Genomic DNA, 23,688 nt, shown 5'->3' on the forward strand with positions numbered 1-23,688 from the left:
AGCGAAGTAGTATAACATAAGTACTGCAATGTAACAGGCTAGCGCTAGCATTTAGCTAACCATGTCCCTTCAGTAGCTCGCCTTATTTTACTGATGTACTGAAGTTAATGATGATTGGGCGATGCAAATGTTGGGGGCGTAACTATTAACGATCGGGACTATTGTGTAACAGTCAGTGTTATGTTGGAATTGACCTATTTTTCAGTGGTCTTTTACAAAAACTTGATTTATATAAGAAGGAGGAAACGATGGTGTTTGAGACTCATGGCATGTCATGTCCATGTACTGAACTGTTATTATTTAACTATGCCAAGATAAACACAATTTTCCATTCTATGGCACCTTTAATATTATATTTAAAGCATCCAATGCAGTATTTAGAGAAATATCATTGAAATCTGCATGCAAATATCCAAAATATCCTTTGACATGAAGATAAATCTTGCTGTAATCTGGCCTGTTATTAGTAGAGAGTATTTTATTCTAATATTGTATTCATCACTATTTCCTCTCTGTGCTGCGAATCCTTCCTCTCTGCAAAATAATTCAACAAAAGCATTTACTGAGCTCTCATGACTGAAGAGTTTGTTCCAGATCAATGTGAATCGTCTCAAAAACTCACCAGCTCTTCTTGCACAGATGATCTGAAGAAGAATCACAGTAGGAGCAGCAAACACTGCAAACTCAACAATAATCACAATCACTGCAGGAAAGATGATGGACAGATGACAGACACAATCAAGAGAAAACAGTCAATCTGTGAAACTGTGAATAAAATCAAAGGTATAAAACAACGAACAATGTAAAGATGTGCCGTACCTCTGAATACAGCTGCTGCCGGAGTTTGTCTTGATGTCGTCTCAGAGTTTGAGCTGCTGACTGGAATCTGTGTCTCTGAATCAACCACAGCTGCAGAAGATGAATGTTCAGATACGTCTTAATACTGTAGCACATCAACATCATATTGACATACTTGATCATTACACAGTTAGTGTTTGATCATCAGTGTTTACAGTGGCAGTTGTTGGGAACCGAGGTGATAATATATGCCATAACCTTGTGAAACCATAAACCTTCAGTTTGTCCTGAATTAATGATTTTTGTTTAAATAGAAATAAATTAAATGAAATAGATTAAATTAAATAGTACAGTCTATTTGAACCTGTATGACCCATGTAGGAGGTCAGCTGTAGGATTTTTAAGAGTGTTTATGTATTATATAGCTTTAATCACTACTATTTGACAATGCCAAACTGAAGAGTGGAGTTTTCTAAATCATCTGTGTGATATAATAGGATAAAACATTGATAATGGGCTGTCAAGTCTTTTAACTTTTTCTTTAAAGCTAAAATCTGACTAAATCTAATATGACGACTTGCATTGTTACATATCATCAAGGCTGAAGAAAAGAACACAACACTGCAGACAACAGGTCAATGAATACCATTATTATTGCTGGTTTCCATGTTTGTGGAGTAAATATTTTTAACTCAGCTTTTTAAAAATGATGGTTGGCACATTTTGATGTGTTTGGTCAATCAGCATATACTTACATCACTGATAGTTCGTATAGAACTGATTTTTACTGATTTAACTGATAGTTAGCCAAAAATTTATGCCAATAGTTCTGGAACTATGAAAATGTGCCTCCGGTATAAAAGCCCCTATTATTTCACAAGATAAAGGGAATAAATGACAGAATGTCTATTTCAGAACATCTATTTTCCAATACAAGTTTGACACTCCAAAACAAAACTAAATAAACTAAAAAAAAGGAGGTTCCACACAAAGTAGTTCTGACTAAAATCCGTAATTGAGATGTCTGAAGTAGAGAATCTTAAGTATGTTGGACAACATCAAGTTACAATGTTCTCTCTCTTGTAGATGTTTGTTTTACCTGACAATGTTATGTTAGGATTTAGACGTTTAGGTTTTATAGCTCACGATAATTCATGACTGATTCCAGTGTATTGATGTGTGTTTTCTTCCATTGTGGTGAAGAGTGAAGCTTGATCTGAGGTTGTGAGCGGCCGCTGTGTGTGTGAATGTTGTCTATGATTGTCTGATGGGGCGAGGGGCCGACAGACGCACACAGACTGAATGCTCTTTATACAGACTGACAATCACAAAACCAGCTAATCATACTGACTTCAGCTCAAATATGCAGCTAACAAAAAAAATAATAATAATAATAAATAAAACACTGTTTATCATTGCATTAACATCAGCACTTCCATGTTCACTGAATTAAACAACAAACATCATCTACAACCAAACCACCAGCTCCACCCAACTACAACAGAACACAAACTCCTCAAAAGAAGAAATAACATTTGAACATTAAACACAAACAGGTCTTTACCTTTACTCAAAAATGCAAAACATAAAACATATTTTTATTTTTATTTTATTGAAACAACTCTTTTAATTTAACTTAAGTGATTATGTGCATTTGTTAAATAACATTTAGCATTCAGTAAAACTGACAACTGTGAAAATTAATTTTTTGGCTACCTTGTTTAGAAGTCACTGCTGCTGTTGTTTTATCTTGAGCTGTAAAGGATGAATGTTAGTTCAGATGAATCAGGCTGTAGAATATGACACTCATAATTTAAAAATTAAAAAAAAAAAAATCATTATTTACAGCAGCACTTCTTGGACTGTTAAAATTTGAGTTTCTAATATGTTAGACTGAAAGGAGCTTTTGTACCTCTGTTTGTTCTGCTTCAATGACACTAATAATCCTTAGTGTCAACATTATAAGGACTTAACATGATTAATGAGGTTGTTTTCTCACCTGAACTCTTGAGAGTAAATGTGGCTGAGGTCTTGACTTGATTTCTGTGAGTAAGATTGCATCTCCACTCTCTGTTGTCATCTTCATTCAGGAGTGTTGTAGTCAGATTGCTGATACAGTGTCCTGGAGCTGATATCTGATATCTGGAGTCTGATATCGTCAGTTTAACACCAGTCTGATTCACCCAGAACACCTCAATTCCCTCAAAATGGATCCAATCTTCACAAGAGACTCCATATGATGAATACAACTGACAGGAGAGAGTCACAGAGCTGCCTGGACTGATCTCAGTCTGTGAGGATGATGAAGATACTGAAACACAAAATAACACACAAATCACACACTTTTCAATAATCATGGAATTTAAATTCATAAATCATAAAATCATATTTTAATTTTAATATGATCATATAAACACAAAATTACCATGAAGAACATGCAGATAAACATGTGCATCAGTTCCCCATTTTTGTCCATCCACATATTGTTGACAGATGTAAGATCCGTAATCTTCTTTGGTGAAGTTCTTGATGTTCAGAGAGCAGTCAGACCCCAGACTCAGTCTCTCATGTGTCTCAATGCCTTTCTTCTTTATCCCTAAACCAATCAGTTCAACTGCTGCTGAATGTCTGAATCTGTTATAGCTCCATGTAGTTGATTTGCAGTCAGGAAGAGCATTATTGCAGGGCAGATGGACATTTTCACCAGAACTGATGAACACATGAGCATCATCCACTCCACTGGTACCTGAAACATAAGATAATTTGAGTGATCATTTTGTTATATACTTTTAAATTAAACTATTAACAAACCCCTGTGACAGCAGGTCATTCTCAGTGCATTCAGGGATAAAACAGCATTTGCAAATGTGACTGAGATCAGAACATGAATGTCAGGAAGAATAAAACATGTTCAAACTAACTCAAAACCAAACTCAACACCAGACCAGCTCTAAAACATGTCTATGTGTGCATATTTAAATTGAACTCTTTAAAGAGCATGTATAAATGTGTTTACCTGTGAGAAGTGAAGAGACAATGATCAGTCCCAGCAGACACAGATGACACTTATCAGCCATTTTCTCTTTCTGTCAGTCTTTGGTTCCTGTATTCAGACACAGTCTAATGAAGACCAGCATAAGTGTCCAGATTCACACGCTTCAGTCTAATCTGGGTTCAGAGATGATCACAGGAACATGTTTCCAAACCTCAACAGTGAGATCACAGCTCTGAAAAAACTACAGGAAACACATAATGCCACAAGAAGTGTTCAGCCCACAGCCACCATACTCAATAAAATCTGACAAAAGTTTACACAAAGTGTATGAACATTACACAAACTAACAAAGGACAAGTCAAGTCAGACTTGGAATAAACAGGAAAATAACAATTCAGTGATGCCAAGATTTGCACACAGTCAACAACTTTCTCATAACAGCCACCGTTCACACAGATCCATGACTAAAAATAACTAAAAGTGCTGTATTATACATGCCAGTCCAGTAGTTGGTGATGTTTGAACAAGTAATGTATACACAAGATGTCAATGTTTTCACAAAGAAACAATAACAGTATTGTTATAAAAAGGTGAAGGAGAAGTTTTATTTGTTGCTGAAAATGCTGTCATGTCAACACCACCTGAATGTGTGAGAATTCACAGCCATCAGTCCAAACTGGGTTCTGCGTGAGGTAAGATGTCAGCTCCTCTTCTGAGTTTTTTTTTTTTTTTTTAATAAACTGTGCGGTCAAACAAACTGAGTTCTCACAGCCAGCAATAACATGTTTCCAAACCTCAACAGTGAGCTCACTGCGCTCAAAATACTATAAACTGACGTGTGGCCAAGTATAGTGTCCAATTCTCGGAATTTGTGCTCTGCATTTAACCAATCACACAGCAGTCAATAGTAAACACACACACACAGTAAACACACACACACACACACACACACACACACACACACACTCACAGAGCAGTGGATGGGCAGCCATTTTAGCTGTGATGCCTGGGAGAAGTTGGGTGTTTGGTGCCCAGAACACAAAGATAACAAAAGATGACCAATAGGGTTGAGAGGGGGAAAGGTGTGTTACTTTGACCACACTACATTTAGACATGGAGAAAGCCATATACTTTCATAAAAAAAAAAAAAAAAAAAAAAAAAAGTTAAAGAATCCTTATCTCTGTGTGCAGTTTCATGGACTGCAGATACCAGGCACGTGCACACATAGACATCAAAGGGGGCTTGAGCACCTGCCCTTTTTATTCCTGGAGAGAAAGTGCCCTTTTTTCTGGGGTGCTTTTTTTTTTTTTTTTTTAAATAATATATATTCCTGTTTGCGCACAGCTTCCCTGTCAAACAAATATATTTATTGAAGAATAGTATCTAAATATCAGGTCAGGAGTTCTGAAGCTCCCATCCCCCCCAACCCCTCGCAGCGGCGCACATCATACACACACACACCAGCAGGCAGCAGCAGCCCCTCCCAGCAGTGTTTTTCTTGGCTTGTGCTGAGGTGAGTGAAGCTGGTGATGAACAAAAGATTAAACTACCAGTGCCTCGAATAAGGCTCGAATTTACTGCTGATTAGCCAAAGACAAATATATAGTTAACCTGTGTTTTGTTAGCATGCATGCCTCATGAGCTACTAGACTAGCTAATGTGTAAGGGATAATCACTATACATTATCCCGCTTATTACATGGCTACCTACCAAATAAACAATTATTTTGACACGAAATATTAAAAGGGAGTTTATTGATTTAAGCCCGATTGTATTGCTTCCTCTAAAGACATTAGTACACTCCGTCTCTGCGGTTAGAATCCTGTGAGTCCATGGCAACGCTCTGTTTTTCATGGCAATGGTCTGTTATACTCCGCACAGCAGTCTTTTATCAAGAAATAACAGACCGCATTCTACATTGAAATTCAACCAAGCCATCATGTAATAAAATAAGTTAGTAATAAGCATATATCATAGCATAAATTGGTTAATTTAGAAGAAATCTACAGATGCAAACAGATGGAGGATAGATACACTCTAGCAAATGTAGTAAATCTGAGTAACTGCATCTGGTACATTAATCAATAAAACTGAGTAGAAATAAGTTAACATTAAACATTAAAAATAGCAATATTTATAAATTAACTTTTTATTTATGAGTAATTTAACTTTTTTTTTTATTTCCTTTTATAAACCTTTATAAAATAGTATTCCATACAACCACAAATACATACATTACATTGGCTTTTATTGAATTTTTCTCAATTATTTTGGTAAGTTTAATTCAAACAATCAAGTAAGATATTCTGAGATTTTATTAAGTTAATAAAGTTAAACTAATAGCATAGAAAATGTTTTCAAAACATGCACATTGTGGAATGGTTTCCTTTGCTGCTCTATAAACCTAGTGAATACTAAGGAGACCATGGCTTCTGTGTGAACTGATTATTTTGTAGACATCTTTTGAAAATTAAACAATTGCATGAGTTTGAGGAAGATAAAATTTACTTTTTATTTTTTTTAAAGGAAGTCAGTGTTGCGTTAATATATATACTTTTTTGTTTAAAAAAAAAAAAAAAAAAAAACGTAATTATGAGAAGTGCCCTTTATTTCATTTGAGCCCCTGCCCCTCAAAATGTCTGTGCAAGTCCCTGACAGATACAGATGATGAAAAATGTGTTATATTTGTTATTGTCATTGATATGAACACACACGGTTGTGTCCTCCCTAGAAAAACACTCCAGCTGTATGTGAAATCATCCTCTATACCCTCATTCATATTCCCTACATTAATATAGTCCAGTTGAATGAACTTGAATTCAGACACTGAGTGTGCTGAAAATGCTTTAGTTTTTGCCGTTTAATAATCTGTTGACACCATATACACAAGTTTGGCTATTTTATTGTTGACATATAAAACTTAATATTACAAACAGCTGCTTAAACAATTCAAACAACAAATAATCAATGTGTCAAATTGTAATAAGCACTTACTTCATCATGTAGCTTTGTCTGTTCTCATAATTAGTGCAAGCTGACAGTTAATTGGCCGCTTAAGACAATTTTGCGATCCAGGATAAGGTGATAACATTTTCAGCTGGTTTGTCAGAGCAAAACTGGACTGAATTTAATTGACAATTGATCTTGACACACACTCTTTCAGATGACCAAATCTGGATTACTAATGCTCTATGGATAGAATGAAAGTATATGAAAATATATTTTTGGACAGTTTTAAAGTTTTACTTCATTTCATGTTCCTGAAATGCACACTTCTGCTGGGATCAGTATAATTATGATTCATTTTTTGAATAAAAAGTATCCCAATCTTACTAAAAGTTTTGAACACCACAAAATGTCAATCTGATCATTTTTTGTTTCATGTTGTTTTGTTTCGAACACATTTTTAAGATTTGTTCCACTCCGATAACTAAAATCCAATCAGATTACTTTTGAACAACTGGCCCTAGATTATTTAATGAGAATGATCTAAGTAAAACCATCCTCCATTTTTTGTTACTTTGTTTAAGATTGCAAATCCTGAATTAATGAAAAAAAAAAAAAAAAAAAAAAAAAAAACACAGACAGCTACTGTACAAAATAAAATAAAAAAAACACACCATACTAACCAGAATAACAACTAAAAAATGAATCAGAGCTTGTTTACTAAAGGAATCAATTATATGTGGTTTTTGGTAATTATTTGTCTAATTTGTGATGGTTCTAGTTCACAGAGACATAAAGTGGACTGCAGTTTTCCTGAGCTCCAGCTTCTGCTCCTCTGATGGAAGCGTAAGTCACTTTATCATCACAGCGAACCTGAATCAACATCACAGTTATTGTTTTAATGCACAATTATTACAGCATGTAGTTTGAGTTCAATTCAAGACACACATTTAGAAGAACCGCATGTGTTAAAAAAAACAATATAAGTCATGTTGAGGAAGTGTTTGCTCACCTTCTTTGTAGCTTGTTTTTTCTTGTTCACAGTAACTTCAGTGTAAATCACATCATCTGTCTGCTCCTAAACATCAATCAAAATACAGCAAATCAAGCTGTTAAAGGCCCATCCATCACTACTGTGTGCAAAAGAAAATGTGTAAAACCTACAGGTTTAGTGAAAATCTATTATACAGACATGAGGTTAGGATGACAGATCCTATTGTAACATGGCAGGAAATTTACCACAGTAACTGTCAAATATTCACAGATATGAAATTATTGATTACTTGGAGCAGAATGAATGTAAATGTTGATTTTGTCATTGTTTCCATTATATTTATTTCAGTCATTTTACTTTTTTAGTCAGTGGTCTGTGGAGCTCATGGACACTAAGAGCTCATGATCAACCTACAAAACTCACCACAGAGTCATCAGTCGCTCTTCTGACACCTGGAAAATATTGCCATGGGAATAGTTATGATCAAACACAAACCAATCAATTTCTAAAAGAGTCTAACAAAATTCAAGTGCTGCAGAATAGAAACATTATTTGTGTTAACTCATTGATTTCTCATTTTATCTGTAAATACTTTGTCAGATGTTTTTGCCTGATGTATCAGAATATGAGAAACTCTTAAAACTCACCAGCTCTTTTTTTCCAAATCAAACAAAGAATCAGAGCGGGAAGGAGAACAGCGAATGAAGCACCGACAACAATCGCAATCACGAACACTGAGACAATATAGAGACACGCATAAGCATTATTGTGTTTAACAAAATATAGAAATATCAGACTACAAATAAAATGATAAATGACACATTTAAGAGCAAAATTATCCTTATTTCTTATTGAAAAAAAATTATTCAGGGCATTAATGAGGATAAAGTACATTTAGATACTGATTCTAGTGTGAATTCAGTGTCTGATATGAGGATGATGTACATACACACCTAGAGATTTCAGTGTGGTGTCTGAAATCAGTGTTGTTGCAGTAGTTGACATTACAACTATTAAAACAAAATGGAATTGGAAAAATCATTCTTTAGTCCATGAGCACAGAATTAAGCCATTTATTTTACAAACTGCTGTAACCCAGAATGATATCAGTGCAAGCTGTTTACACTAAATATGGAATGACCTGTATGTTTAATAAATGTGCACTATATGATTTTAAACATTTAAGCAAAAAATCTCAATTCGATCATTGACACATACAATGAAATAGTATATTTACATCAGCTTTTATGCTGACTTCCTTTTTGTGTGGGCAAGTAAATGACTGAGGTCTACAAAATGAATAATTGTTTGATAAAATAATAACATTGTAAGACTGTCTGGTCACAATTATTACTATAGACTACTAACAGATCGAATGTGATAATTAAACCAGTTTGTGAAAGAAAATGCTGAAGTGTGATGATGAACCTTGAGTAGGAGCTGCTGCTGTTGATGTTGTTGAGTTTGAGCTGCTGACTGGAATCTGTGTTGTTGAATCGACTGGAGCTGCAGAAGAAGATTAAAGTTCATATACTGTAGGGCATCACCATCATATTTAAATACTTGATCATGACATGACATGTTTGTGTTTCATCATCAGTGTTCACAGTGCCAGTTCTTGAGAAGAGAGGTGTTACCAGGCTGGGTGGTTATTTTGGAAAGGATGAGAGATAAGTCATGCCAGCATGGCTGGCAGCAACAGACCAGTAACATCAATATGCAATTGAAGACGTATTTAAGATTTTATCCAGAAAGGCTGAAAAACCAATCACAGAGATGCGGTGCGGTCTGTGTGAAGTGACAATGGCACACACAAATTTTGGTGCCATTATGTGAAAGCTTTGCAGAGATAAAGCCTCAGAGTCATTTTGTTATCACACCTAAATTTTGTAGCAGCGCTGTACAAAAACAGTATCATCTATCAACATGACATCCATATTTTTTTGTCAGCACAGTCTGAAGATGATCTGAACTGATTTTGGTGAAAATCGGATGAACAGACTAGGACGAGTTCGAAAAAGTAGGTTTTCAACATAAATCACACAGCGGACAGGAAGTTCGGCCAACTATGGTATAATTGGTATCTATGTTGTTGGCATGACCCAATGAATATTTTATTATAATAGGCTAATGCAAACAACAGTTATTAGCATTTTTAGAAATGTCATAATTAATGGTTAATGAATGACTTATTACTCTTGACCAATAGGTGGCGCTGTTACCAAACTGATGTGGTGTAAACACTGTGAGGTGACAATGGCACATACAAAATTTGGCACAAATGTGTCAAAGCTTTGCAGAGATACAGCCTCAGATGCACTTTAGCATCTTTCCAGCAAATTTGTTGATGTGTTAAACGAAAACCTTTTCGTATTTTGACACAAAATCCATAACTTTTTGTCAGCATGGCCTGAAGAGGATCCGAGTCAAATTTGGTGAAAAACGGATCAATGGTCTAGGACAGGGCTGCTCAAACCTGCTCCTGGAGATTTACCTACCTGCAGATTTTTTTTCCAGCCCTGCTCCAACACAGCTGTCTGTAATTAATTATCAAGTGCTACTTAACAAGTTAACTCTAGCATTATGCACAGCAAAACACTGATGTGAGGAAGACAATGATGACATACCTTTAGTTCTGTGTGTGCTTGTAGTTGAGGGATCCTGAGAGTTTGTGATGCTGACTGGAATCACTGCTGCTGTTGTTTTATCTTGAGCTGTAAAGATTAATATTAGTTCAGATTAATCATACTGTAGAATATTATAATTATATTTTAACTTTGATGATCACATTACATTAAAAAAATACTGTGAAGTTTCAATTTCTTCATTATTTAGAGCAGCACTTATAAAATTGATTTGAGTTTCTCTTCTGTCAGACTGAAAAAAGCTTTTGTTCTTCCATTCTATCTAACTATATGATTATCTCCGTAGTGTTATTCACATTATTAATGTTACTGATATTAAAATGATTAAGGAGATTGTTTTCTCACCTGAACTCTTGACAGTGTATGTGGCTGAGGTCTTGACTTGATTTCTGTGAGTAACTTTACATCTCCACTCTCTGTTGTCATCTTCATTCAGGAGTGTTGTAGTCAGAGTGATGATACAGTGTCTTAATGAGAATAATATCTGATATCTGGAGTCTGATATCGTCAGTTTAACACCAGCCTGATTCACCCAGAACAGCTCAATTCCCTCAGAACGGATCCAATCATCACAAGAGACTCCAGTATATGAATATGAATACAACTGACAGGAGAGAGACACAGAGCTGCCTCGACTGATCTCAGTCTGTGAGGATGATGAAGAGACTGGAAAACAAAATAACACACAAATCACACAATCAATCATCATGAGAATTTAAATAAAGAATTTGCCTTTTTTAAATTTACAACATAATCATAAAATTACCATGAAGAACATGCAGATAAACAAACGTATCAGTTCTTTGTTGTTGTCCATTCACATATTGTCGGCAGGTGTATAATCCATAATCATCTTTTGTGATGTTCTTGATGTTCAGAGAGCAGTCAGACCCCAGACTCAGTCTCTCATGACTCTCTGTGTCATTCTTCTTTATCCCTCCAGCAATCAGTTCAACTGTTGCTGAATGTCTGTTATTATAGTTCCATGTAGTTGATTTGCAGTCATGAAGAGCATTATAACAGGGCAGACAGACATTTTCACCAGAACTGATGAACACATGAGCATCATCCACTCCACTGGTACCTGAAACACAAGAACATTTGAGGGATTATCATGTTATATATTAATAAATGAAAACAAAAACATACCAGCATAAAAATCACACGATTCAAAACAGATTTTTTTTTTCTTTATGAGGGAGCTGTTCAAATCACTAATATACTCTTAATATGAAGATAATTCAGCATCAGATGTTAGACATCAACTGTCTAGACTTTAGTGCATTAAGAATAAACTGATCATGTTCATATAAACTATTTTCCAGACTAAATAAATTAAATGTCTTATAGAGAAAGTACAGCTGTGTTTACCTGTGAGAAGTGAAGAGAGAAAGATCAGTCCCAGCAGACACAGATGACACTTATCAGCCATTTTCTCTTTCTGTCAGTCTTCCTCTTCATTATATGCTCACAACTCTGTCTTTAAATACTAGCAGCTCTTCCTGTGTTTAACTTCCTCTGATCTGATTGGCTGAGTGTTTATTTCTGACACAAGCTGCATTTGACTGACACTATATCACTGCATGATGGACAAATGTTGAATCAGCTTCATATTCTGACTGATCTTCACTGTTTCTGCTGATATTTGCTCTGAATCTCACCTGAACCATGAGACTCATGACTGCTGTTTTCAAAGATGCGCTGACACATAGAAAACAAAGAAAAAAAAAATTAACTTGTTTGTTGTATTTCATGATAACAACGATTATGGAATCACCATGTAGTCAAACAAACACTGTCTTTATAAAGTTTAACAGTGACCTTTTGCATCTATTACAGAGTCAAGCCTTTCTTATAATGCTGAAATGGTTAAAAGCTTTTGTTCACTTTTGTAACTAAAATAGTGTATTAATTATAGCAGTTGTAGTGTTTCAGATCTGTGATCTCACTGTTGAGTTTAACCGCAGTAGAGCAGAGATCAGCTCTGAACCCAGATTAGACTGACAGGTGTGAAATGACACTACCTCTTTTTTCTTCAAATGGGCTGCTAACAACAGCATTAGTTCAGGCTGTTTAAGAAACATCAGAACTAATTGAAGTTCTAAATTAACCAAACAAATGTAGTTACTAACATTCATTTGAATTTTATAAAATCTGGTTTAAATCCCAAGATGTTTAAAGAAACATTAAGAGTCATCTGTTAGTTAGTAGCATGTTCTAATGTGTTTCAAGCATGTTTTAACTAGGCCTGTCGATTTAACACATTTATTTAATAAGTTAGTTATGAACCGCATGAACCATTGAATCAAGCCCTAATTCATAAAGAGAGCCGTTTACTTAATTCCTGAATTCCTGATTTTTCTTAGTTCATAAAAACACCCATTAAAAGATGAGGTATTACAGTTGATTCACATTGTATGAAAAAAAAAATGGTTTAGGCCTTTGTATATTAGTATAGATAGATGGACAGATAGATTGAGTCTAAAGCAGGTCAAAGCGCTCCTGGATGTTTGTGAACGTTTGTCAGCCGGAGTGTGAACAGAAGCACATGATGATGTCACAGCGGGCGGAGTCACTGCAGTTTCACTCACTGAGTGACAGAAATACTGAGTGACAGCTTAAGAGTTCAGCTGTAGCATTCAACATATTAAATAGGAAAGAGCTTTTGTGTGATGGACTGTACAAATAGACAAAAAATATAATAATAATAATAATAATAATAATAATAATAATAATAATATGATCTATTTTCTAATAGATTACCGATAGCTACAAAACAATAGAAGCAAACAGATCACTGCAATTGACTGAATCCAGGCAGTGAAACATGGATTTGCAGTTGGTGTTTTGTCATGTAGGCTATATTGAGTTAAAAATCACCCCTCAATCAAACCCAACATCCATTATTATCAGCCTTGAGTTGTACAGAAGAGATTTGATTATGATACTAACCAAGAGAAGTCCAGGTCACCTTACAAATGAGTTTCGAACTTGGTTTTATACGTACAGTGGGTACGGAAAGTATTCAGACCCCCATAAATGTTTCACTCTTTGTTATATTGCAGCCATTTACTGAAATCATTTAAGTTCATTTTTTTTCCTCATTAATGTACACACAGCACCCCATATTGACAAATTAAAAAAAAAAGATTTATTAAAAAAATTGCAGATTTATTAAAAAAGAAAAACTGAAATATCAATTGATCAATTGATTATTCAGAGCCTTTGTTCAGTATTTAGTAGAAGCTCCCTTTTGATCGAATACAACCATGAGTCTTTTTGGGAAAGATGCAAGTTTTTCACACCTGGATTTGGGGATCCTCTGCCATTCCTCCTTGCAGATCCTCTCCAGTTCTGTCAGGTTGGATGGTAAACATTGGTGGACAGCCATTTTTAGGTCTCTCCAGAGATGCTCAATTGGGTTTAAGTCAGGGCTCTGGCTGGGCCATTCAAGAACAGTCACGGAGTTGTTGTGAAGCCACTCCTTCATTTTTTTTAGCTGTGTGCTTAGGGTCATTAGCCGCTTTTCCACTGTCGGGCCGGTGCGAGCCAGTGCTAAGAGCGTGCCGGGCGGGGCTAGTGGCCTCGAGTCGCAAGCACCAAGGCCAAAAGTAAGCTGCGTTTCCACTATCGAGCCAGTAGCCTCGCTGCGCAAACCTAAAGCCCGCCCTTTACACACCTCCTTGGATCAAACATCACGAAACCCCTCCCCTTTCAGCGGGAAGATTGAAAGTAAGTCACCGTAGTGTGATCATCGAACGAAGACAGCTGAAGCGGCTGTTTGTTTGCTCCTTTCGGTGTTTTCTACGTGGAAGATGTGAAGACGGAGGCTCAGCGGCGTTTACGCCGAAAGCTTATGTTAGCTGCAAGGCGAAAAAGAACAGTACAGCGACGTGGAAGCCGGATACAGCGAATGCAGAAACGCTTTGTTATGTTGGTGATGTCTGTTCTGATGCAAGAAGTGCTTTGCAACAGTTGTTTATGCAGCAGCAATATTTGTAATATATTAATATAATATAATATAAACTTATACATCAGATCTAATTTTTATAGGATCTTATTTGCATTTGTCCAAAATTTTATTTTTATCACGTCTTAGTTTCTGCAGACGCCGTCAAATTGGCGTTGTATATTGTCCTCGGCCCAAATGCTTAGAAGAGCCCTGTATTAGTAATTCGGCGAAATGCGCTTCTTACCGCAGACACACTCCGCCTTTGACTTTGAGCACGCCTCAAGCCCCAGCTGGCCCGCTTTGACCCAAGGTTTTCGTAGGGCCAAAAAACCCGGGCCATTGGCCCTGAGGAAGCACCGACGAGGCACGATCAGGCCCCGGAAGTGACAATGGAAACGCGACTGGCCCTGGCACGCACTAGCACGCCCGCTTTTGGCCCGACAGTGGAAACGCGGCTATTGTCTTGTTGGAAGATAAACCTTCGGCCCAGTCTGAGTTCCTGAGCACTCTGGAGAAGGTTTTCGTCCAGGATAAAACCTGTACTTGGCCACATTCATCTTTCCCTCGATTGCAACCAGTCGTCCTGTACCTGCAGCTGAAAAACACCCCCAGAGCATGATGCTGCCACCACCACGCTTCACTGTTGGGACTGTATTGGACAGGTGATGAGCAGTGCCTGTTTTTCTTCACACATACCATTTAGAATTAAGGCCAAAAATATCTATCTTGGTCTCATCAGATCAGATAATCTTATTTCTCACCATCTTGGAGTCTTGCAGGTGTTTTTTTCATGTGTCTTGCACTGAGGAGAGACTTCCGTCGGTCCACTCTGCCATGAAGCACCGACTGGTGGAGGGCTGCAGTGATGGTTGACTTTCTACAACTTTCTCCCATCTCCCGACTGCATCTCTGGAGCTCAGCCACAGTGATCTTTGGGTTCTTCTTTACCTCTCTCACCAAGGCTCTTCTCCCCCGATAGCTCAGTTTGGCCGGACAGCCAGCTCTAGGAAGGGTTCTGGTCATCCCAAACATCTTCCATTTAAGGCTTATGGAGGCCACTGTGCTCTTAGGACCCTTAAGTGAAGTATAATTTTTTGTAACCTTGGCCAGATCTGTGCCTTGCCACAATTCTGTCTGTGAGCTCGTCAGGCAGTTCCTTTGACCTCATGATTCTCATTTGCTCTGACATGCACTGTGAGCTGTAAGGTCTTATATAGACAGGTGTGTGGCTTTCCTAATCAAGTCCAATCAGTATAATCACACACAGCTGGACTCAAATGAAGGTGTAGAACCATCTCAAGGATGATCAGAAGAAATGGACTGCCTGAGTTAAATATATGAGTGTCACAGCAAAGGGTTCTGCCCCTTTGAGCTCTGATGGCTCATTTCTGCCAAGGGGCCCCTGATGTGAAATTCCCCCTTTTTTTCTTATGCATTAGTTGTTATTTCATGTTAATGCTGGTATTTGTTTAGCCTTTTTACTGAAATTTAATCCAGGTTTAATTACGAAAGCGAAAGTGACATGATCTGTAGCAGACGGTGGAAAGAACGCAGTGCCTGTGGATGAGTTGGAGTCTTCCACAGCCCTTAAATTATACACAGATGCCACACCTTCCATTTGGGGGGTGTTTAATGGACAGTGGTTCGCTAGTACATGGCCAACTGAAGTGTTATCTTTACCTGTTAATGCCCTGTCGACTGCTCTGTTGAAGTTGTACCCTATTTGTAACAACTTGTATCTCAGCTATGAGTGCAGCTTATAAATAAATGTATGGATTCAGTGCTACTGGGTGTGTTTACTTTATTTCATATAATGCCATCATCACGTAGTAATTGGCTATTCCAAAGCTGTACAAAAGCTGTACAAAGCTGTGGGTTTGGGCCTTCTAGCTCAGGGTTTTCTTGTGACCAATCGCATCTGGGTTTTTCATTGGCTCGAATGTAATTTTGCGCTGCCCGAATTTGATAAAAATAAGTAATTTGAATAATTGAATTGAGGAGGATTGGTTAGGCCAATAGGGAAATTGGGTGTGGCCGGTAATTGTAATCTAGCCTGGTAACGCTCATTTGGTTCCCGACTGGGAAGAGCCAGGGAGGATTGCCTGGTATGGTCTGTTAAGGTTTGTGCTACTCTACTATTCTTAAAATAGGAGGGTTGCCCCTGAAATGGCTGCTCCTTCCCTGTCTTGGCTTTCATGGAGCTCACGGAAAGGACAGGGAACTGGGAACAGAGCCATACCACCAAATGTAACTTTAGTATTATGCAAATGAAAAGTCGACTAAAGTTTGCCTATAAGTTTTCTTTTGACTTAAGAGTTTCTGACTGAACTGAAATTTAATCCAGTTTTGTGCATTTATCCCATTCATGTGCACACACCCATTAATGAATAGTGAACACACACAAACCTTGAACACGCAACAGTTGGGGTTTCGGTGTCTTGCTCAAGGGTCTCACCGCTCACCTGCTTATTTACTCTGCCCACAATCCCTGCAGATACTCAAACCCACAACCTTTGGGTTACAAGTCCAACTCTCTATTAATTAGGCCCCTCCTTCAACTAAAAAAACAACTTTCAACAACATTCATTTGAATGCAATTTCTATGAAATTTCTATCAAATGAAATGAATCTACAGTATGTGAGCACACAGGGCACAGACCATCGTGGGGCTAGTTGTCACACAGTGTAAAATGTTCCACACAGCCTAGAATGATGCAATTTAGTCTTTTTTATTTAAGTCACATCAACACTATACAAAAAAAAAAAAAAAAAAATTGTGCCTTTCATGGCCATGTGTAAGGAAGGCGCAATTTGAAGGTGAAATACAATGACAAGTCTTTAATATAATCCACAATAGGTAAATCCAGACATGAGGAACAGGAAAACACACATACATAACCTTGAGATCTTACAACAAACACTGAACTGTAACCAACTTATAAAGGGTTGATAATGAGACAGACAGATGATAATCATTAACTAATAATCACACATGACGAGGACAGGAACAGGAAGGACCAGTATGGGCATGAGAGAGAAAAACCAACACAAACAACGTTGGGGTGTGACAGTGCCAAGATTGTAAAATCTTTGGAAGATATCTTTTGCAATATGTATTACTATAGCTGTTTTAATAAAGTCAATTTATTTATTTATTTTTTACAATGCAAAGCTATTATTGTTTTTATTATTATTATTATTGAGACTATTTTACTGTATAGCTGTGTTTGCAGACATTCTTGATGTCAAATTATAAAATGAGTTATTATTGTTATTAGTTTTTTTTTATATATGCTGTTATTTTATATGACAAAAAATAAACACATTTTAAGCTGTTACCCATCATGTTGTGTTTGGGTCATTTTGACTGAATTTATTTTGTATTTATTTTAATTATTTACTTTGTGTTCAGGATCATGTTCATCTTCATATATGTATGTGTGTGTGTCCTTGCAGTCATAAAAGGCCACAGACACATGTGTGTGCCTATATACATAGTTTCTGACCTGAGGGACTATATCCACTGTACATGTAAACATTTTGATGATTTGATGTAAACATATCAACATTTTGTCCAGACGGATCAGGCATTTTGGGGGCCTGAATATTCAAAAAAATTTTTTAAACTGGGTCCCAGAGTAGATAAATCTGGAAATGACACCTTTGTTTTTTGTGTGTAGCCAATGATGTCATCACCCCACGTCTCAACCCTAGTCACACATCGCTACGACGACAACAACAACAACAACATTAAAAAACAATATTTTCATTAACTAACATTAACACAGACTAATAAATGTCGTCTTCTCTGTTTTTAGTGCATCTCTGTGGCAGAGTTACAGCGTCACATACTGGTCTGGCATGTATACTACATCAGTTTGAGTTGGTTTCAGTGGTTTTGTGTGTATCCACATATTTCTTGAGATGACACCGTGTTTAAGAAGTTTTTTTTTAGAATGAAAGAGAAAGAGAGAGAGAGAGAAAAAAGATTGGATAAGGAAAACTCTGGTTTTGTGTGGATGGGCCTTTAGTTCTGTGTGTGTTTGTAGTTGAGGGATCTGAGATGTGGACTGAAATCACTGCTGTAATTGAATCAGATTGAGATGTAAAGATGAAATCTGTCATTATTATTCTTTGTTTGGTTTGATCAGCAGTTACGCTATTTTTTTTTTTTTTTTTTTTTTTTTCTTTATTTGCTTGTCTGTTTCTGCCATGGCATAAGCATCCCAAAGTAACTAGAGATTGAACAAGATTCAGCCTGGAACCAACCCTCATGAAGATCGGAGACGATTGAACACCTGAGCAGAGCTGATGCCAACCCCTCAGAGACCCTGAACCAATTTACACAACTACCACATTTTCCTAAAAGTTTGATTGCAACCCCACAGTAGATCTCTGGACTAAATATTTGACACCACCTGCTGGACGCTTAATGAACATCAACATAATCATCATGACTGAGAAACTACAAACATCAGCGTCAGAAACTGGGAGAGATAGAAATATGAACAAGTATCCATTCATTTGTCTCAAAGTCGCCATGTTTGTGTGTTAGTGAACAAAAGTAAAATGCATCATTTACTGGATTTGATCCATAACAGTCTCCAAAAAACATGTCTAGTTGGTGCATACCCTCCTTACGTTTACATTCATTCATTTAGCAGTCGCTTTTATCCAAAGTGAATTACAATTGGGGAATGCATCAAGTGAGTCATCCTAAAGATGTTGATTGGTCCAGAAAGTGCTCGTAATTCCAAGTTTCAGGCATTGTTCAAATAAGTACAAGCTACTCAGGGAACAATTAAAGAAATAAAATATATATTTATTTATTTTTAAGATGAAGTCAAATAGTAACGAAAAAGATGAGTTTGAAGATTGTCAGATAATCCTTAATCTACTATTTTACTTACTGTATACTGGTACTACACACTGAGAAAGATTGTGAGTACATATAAATGTCCTTAATGTACTCATAAATGTAGATTAAGAAGGTTTGTGCTAAGTACAGATGATCCAATAATCAGCGCCTTTTATAAGTTCATGTTTTTTTTTTTCTTTTCTTTTTTTTTTTTGTATTCACTGCCATTACCCTGATGATGGTCAAAAACATAGTATAGTGTCTTTAAAAAAAAAAAAAAAAGAATAAAATAAATTAAGTCTGGCTGGTTCTGGGGAGCAGAAGAAGAAGTCATTAAGATTAAGTGTTCACACTATAAGACAAACCCAGACTAATCCAATGTATCGCTTCAGCAGAGTTTCTTATCTGGACTGTATCTGGATGCTGATCTGCTCATAAAGAACTCATGAAGATGCTTCTGAGAAAACAAATACAATGCAAAATATGACAAGAGTCTGATTATGTTTTGATGCATTGATTTATTTCAGTAACTGAAACATAAATGAACCGTTTCCCAGAGTAATCACACTATAGTGTCATAAATGTCATAAGTGTTGTAGAGTAGATTCTGACGCATGAGATCCAAAAATGAAAAGTTGTCCTCGAATACTGCTTTATTGGGTTTATTTATCACACAGTTCATACAGGTCCATTTCAACTCACAGTTCTGCTGCACAAATGCACATACAAACCTTTTAGATGCCTCCACATATTCACCTCCAGACACAGTCAAAAACTGTTGTTCTTTACTCTTATTACACATGACTTCTCTTACTCTTTGCCTACCTATATATTCAATGCCCAGTGGTCAAAAACAGAATTACAACAGACATAATGGCTCTTACACTTAATATAATTGTACATGGCAAGTTGACATTACAAGTCAACACAATATTAATACAAAGTGCCATTAAAGTCTAAAGCAAAACTGTAAACACTGCATTAATCAGTCCTTTGTAGGTTAGAAATTAAGCAGTCTTTGAAATCAGTCCATTACATTCCCATGCTGTCATACAACAGACAAAGCTTTATCACAGGTCTATTTGTTACACTGCTCTCAGTTTGTAATCCACTGTTTCAGGGAAAACCTCCAAAACTCATCCCATTAACCAAGACCCTCAAAACTGTATTGGTGTGTTAGTTTTAACAATAAAATTTTATATATTTTAATAGGTTTTGAAAGCATATCAACTGCTCCAACGTTGGATCATCTTCTCTGGACCCTACAAAACATACTCCAGACCAAGTTTTGTTGTTTTCACCTCTGTTTATCTGGTTGTAAGTGTGATAAAGATTAAGCAGTGCAACAATGTTCTCCAGGTGTTAAATGAAAATAATGCCTAAACTTTTGTTTTCCTGTTGTATGACATCTTTGTTCAATATTAAACTCACAATATCGCAGTCCATGTGCATTGACTGATGTCTACATTCCTGCGGCAATATCACGGTCCATGGGACTGAATTCATCAGATTTCTGACAAGGACTCAAAAAGCATGACAAAAATTAGGATGTTTATTTAGGGTAAACACTTTGAAAACAAGTGGCAAAACTTTCCTCATGGTGATTATAAATGATTTGCACCTCACATATATATTAAATTTGTACCATCGTGTTTTTTGTGGGTTTCTTCAATGTCACACCGTCCAGTCCAAAAGATTTTGAAAGGAAGGACCCAGTGTTAAATTGTTATTTGACCCTATAGAACATACTACAGTTATGCGATCTAGATGCTTAATGTTTACCATCACTGTATTCTATGAGGTTCATCAATAGCACATCATCCAGTTCAATAGCCTTGTAAAAGAGGGTCACACCACTCCACAACAAGCTGAAAAATATTTGTTGGACCTGAAATTATACTAAGTCTTTACTGTGAAGAATTTACTCTAGATGTTGGATGTCAACCATCACTGTATCCAATGAATGAATTTCTTCATTGAGACACCTTCCAGTTCAATAGCTTTCCAAAAGAGGTCAGAAACAGTCAGAAAATCAGTTCAATAGCTTTCCAAAAGAGGTCAAAAACAGTCAGAAAATCTCATCTGGAACCAACAGAAAACAGTAAAGCCTATGTTTTCCTGTTGTAACCTGTGTGTTTTGTTGTTTAATTGTGTTAAAGAGTTGTCATCAGTATGAGGCATGGACAGTGTTCTCCATGTGTTGTTTGAATGGACTGGATATACAATATTTTATAATGGTTTCCTTGTTGTTTGGCATTTTTATGTAGCAAACTCTTTTAATATCAACATCTCTGTCCATTGATTTATGTTTGCAGTCTTGCAGAACAGCCACTGACCATGGTGCTGAATTCATCATGATGACATTTTTCATCAAATATATATTTCCTATATATTATTGTTTGGCTTTTTAAATTGTTAATGCTTTATTTAGGATGTTAAATTTGTATTTATTTATAATTTTTAAATATTATATTATTATAATATTTATTATATTAATTTTTAATCAGGTAATTCCAAACAGCTTTGATATTTCTAAAGGATTTGCTCCAAAACACTTTTGGAATGCCTTTCCAGTAACCAATGGGATATGTTTTCTATCTCTCTTTTTTTTTTTTTTTTTCCTGAACTGGCTTTAGGATTTGAATAGCTTGTCAGTGGTTGCAGTTGTTCCCCCTCAAAACAAATTTCAGAACAAACCGATATTAAATATCCAGGTAATCTGTCCCCAGATGTTGAACGGGGTAAAAAGCTGACACACTGAAGTGCAAGAAATAAGCAGATCAGCTTTAATCAGAAGATATAAAAAAGGAGCAACTTCACTAGATCAGATTTGAGTTTCTAATTTAGTCACTGTTAAACAATAATTAAGGAATCAGGATTAACTGAACAGTGTCATAATGTATTAGTGGATCTGGAAAAAAGTGAATAAATCATGAAGCATGTGCAATCTTTTTCCAAAAAAAAAAAAAAATTCAGCTTGGAAAGGAGGACTGGATAGACACCTTAAATAGACACCTGCCACCAAAAAATAAATAAATAAATAAATAAAAAAATTCAGCTTGGAAAGGAGGACTGGATAGACACCTTAAATAGACACCTGCCACCAAAAAAAAAAAAAACACCTTTCAGGCTGGATGAGCTGTGGTGTGTTTGTAATGCAGGTAGGTGAAAATACATTTAAATAAAACATTGGACATCTTCCTACAGAACAGTGTGACATTTCTTTCACATCAGGGAGCAAAGCATGTAGTGCAGGAATGTCCACAGATTCCACAAGAAACGTAAGCCCTACCAAAGTGTCACGTATGTGGTCTATCCTGTCATCATGAACTCTTGCACAACACATTCTGGACTTCATTCCCCACAAGCCACTGCACCAATCACTGCACACACCTGCTCCTCGTTTCCCATTGCACTGATTGCTGCACACACCTGTTTCACATTGACTCTCATGCATTTAAGCCACTGACACACTTCCGGGCGAAGTCTTATTGTTCCATCTGGTCATTATTTCCGAGCGATTCTTCCCGAGTTTGTTTTCCCTGTGTTTGATTCCTGGACTCCTCCCCGTGTTTGATTCTCACACACACACACACACACACACACACGCACATCTCATGTACTTATAATTAAATTCATTAACTAATATAACTATAACACTAATATTTTTAACAATTGCAGTATCAAGGGATGAGTATTGTTGTGAGTACTGAAAGCATTAAAGTGTCCATCCAAATAATCATCGTGTCTGATGTCATGCTTTCTGAGTGACTGTAAACAATATGATGAATTCAGCACCATGGACAGCAACTACTCTGCAAGACTGCAAACTTGAATCAAGGCACAGAGATGTTGATATTGTGAGAGTTTTATAATAAATGAAAACTATTTTACATCCAGTCCATTCATTCAGCACCTGGAGAACATTGTTTCACACTCATACTGATGATAACTCTTTATCACTGTGACGGGCGTCCCGAGGAGCAATCAGCGTCGCCCTGGCAACACACGAGGACCAGCTGGATCCACTCACCACGGACCAATCGGTCACGGCACAACCAGCTTTATAAGCAGTCTGCCACAACCAGAGAGTGAGATACATCTCCACATGCACTGTGAGACTTACCTGACCGCTGTATCCTTTCTCCTGCAGAGTCGCCGTGACCGCTTGGTCCCCCACTTCCGGGTTGCACGTTTGGGGTTAAAGCACGTCCTTGCACCAACCCCCTGCACCGGCCACCGTCACCAGGAGACACCAGCACTCAGAAGAAGCCACCCTGCACCTCAAGGAAGACGTCCTCACCACTTCACTCACCGTATTGTTCATTTTACCTGCACTCCTGTCAATAAACGCACCCTCCGGGGCTCACTCAACTCTTGTGTTGTTGTTGCTGTTCTCCGCCCGGCCACAATCACAATTAAACAAAATACAACTTTTCAATACAATACCAACTTTACCGCATAAGACAACTTTCTCAAACGGCACAATAGTCTCTGTT

The 23,688-nt window shown here is 36.8% G+C and overlaps 1 protein-coding gene across 1 annotated transcript; it reads right to left on the reverse strand.

The window, feature by feature from the left end:
- Positions 1 to 478: 478 nt before the first annotated feature.
- On the reverse strand, positions 479 to 11,811 carry LOC141340776 (uncharacterized). Its single transcript, XM_073845871.1, has 14 exons — positions 11,751 to 11,811; positions 11,146 to 11,463; positions 10,725 to 11,045; positions 10,362 to 10,448; positions 8,382 to 8,468; positions 8,158 to 8,186; positions 7,753 to 7,818; positions 7,527 to 7,613; positions 3,815 to 3,884; positions 3,224 to 3,544; positions 2,798 to 3,109; positions 796 to 879; positions 623 to 703; positions 479 to 534 (listed from the first exon to the last, which is right to left on the reverse strand). The coding sequence occupies exons 1-14, from the start codon at positions 11,809 to 11,811 to the stop codon at positions 479 to 481; spliced, it is 1,980 nt and encodes a 659-aa protein (XP_073701972.1).
- Positions 11,812 to 23,688: the final 11,877 nt, after the last annotated feature.

The sequence above is a fragment of the Garra rufa genome, chromosome 8 (genome assembly GCF_049309525.1).
Source record: "Garra rufa chromosome 8, GarRuf1.0, whole genome shotgun sequence".
Lineage (NCBI taxonomy): Eukaryota > Metazoa > Chordata > Actinopteri > Cypriniformes > Cyprinidae > Garra > Garra rufa.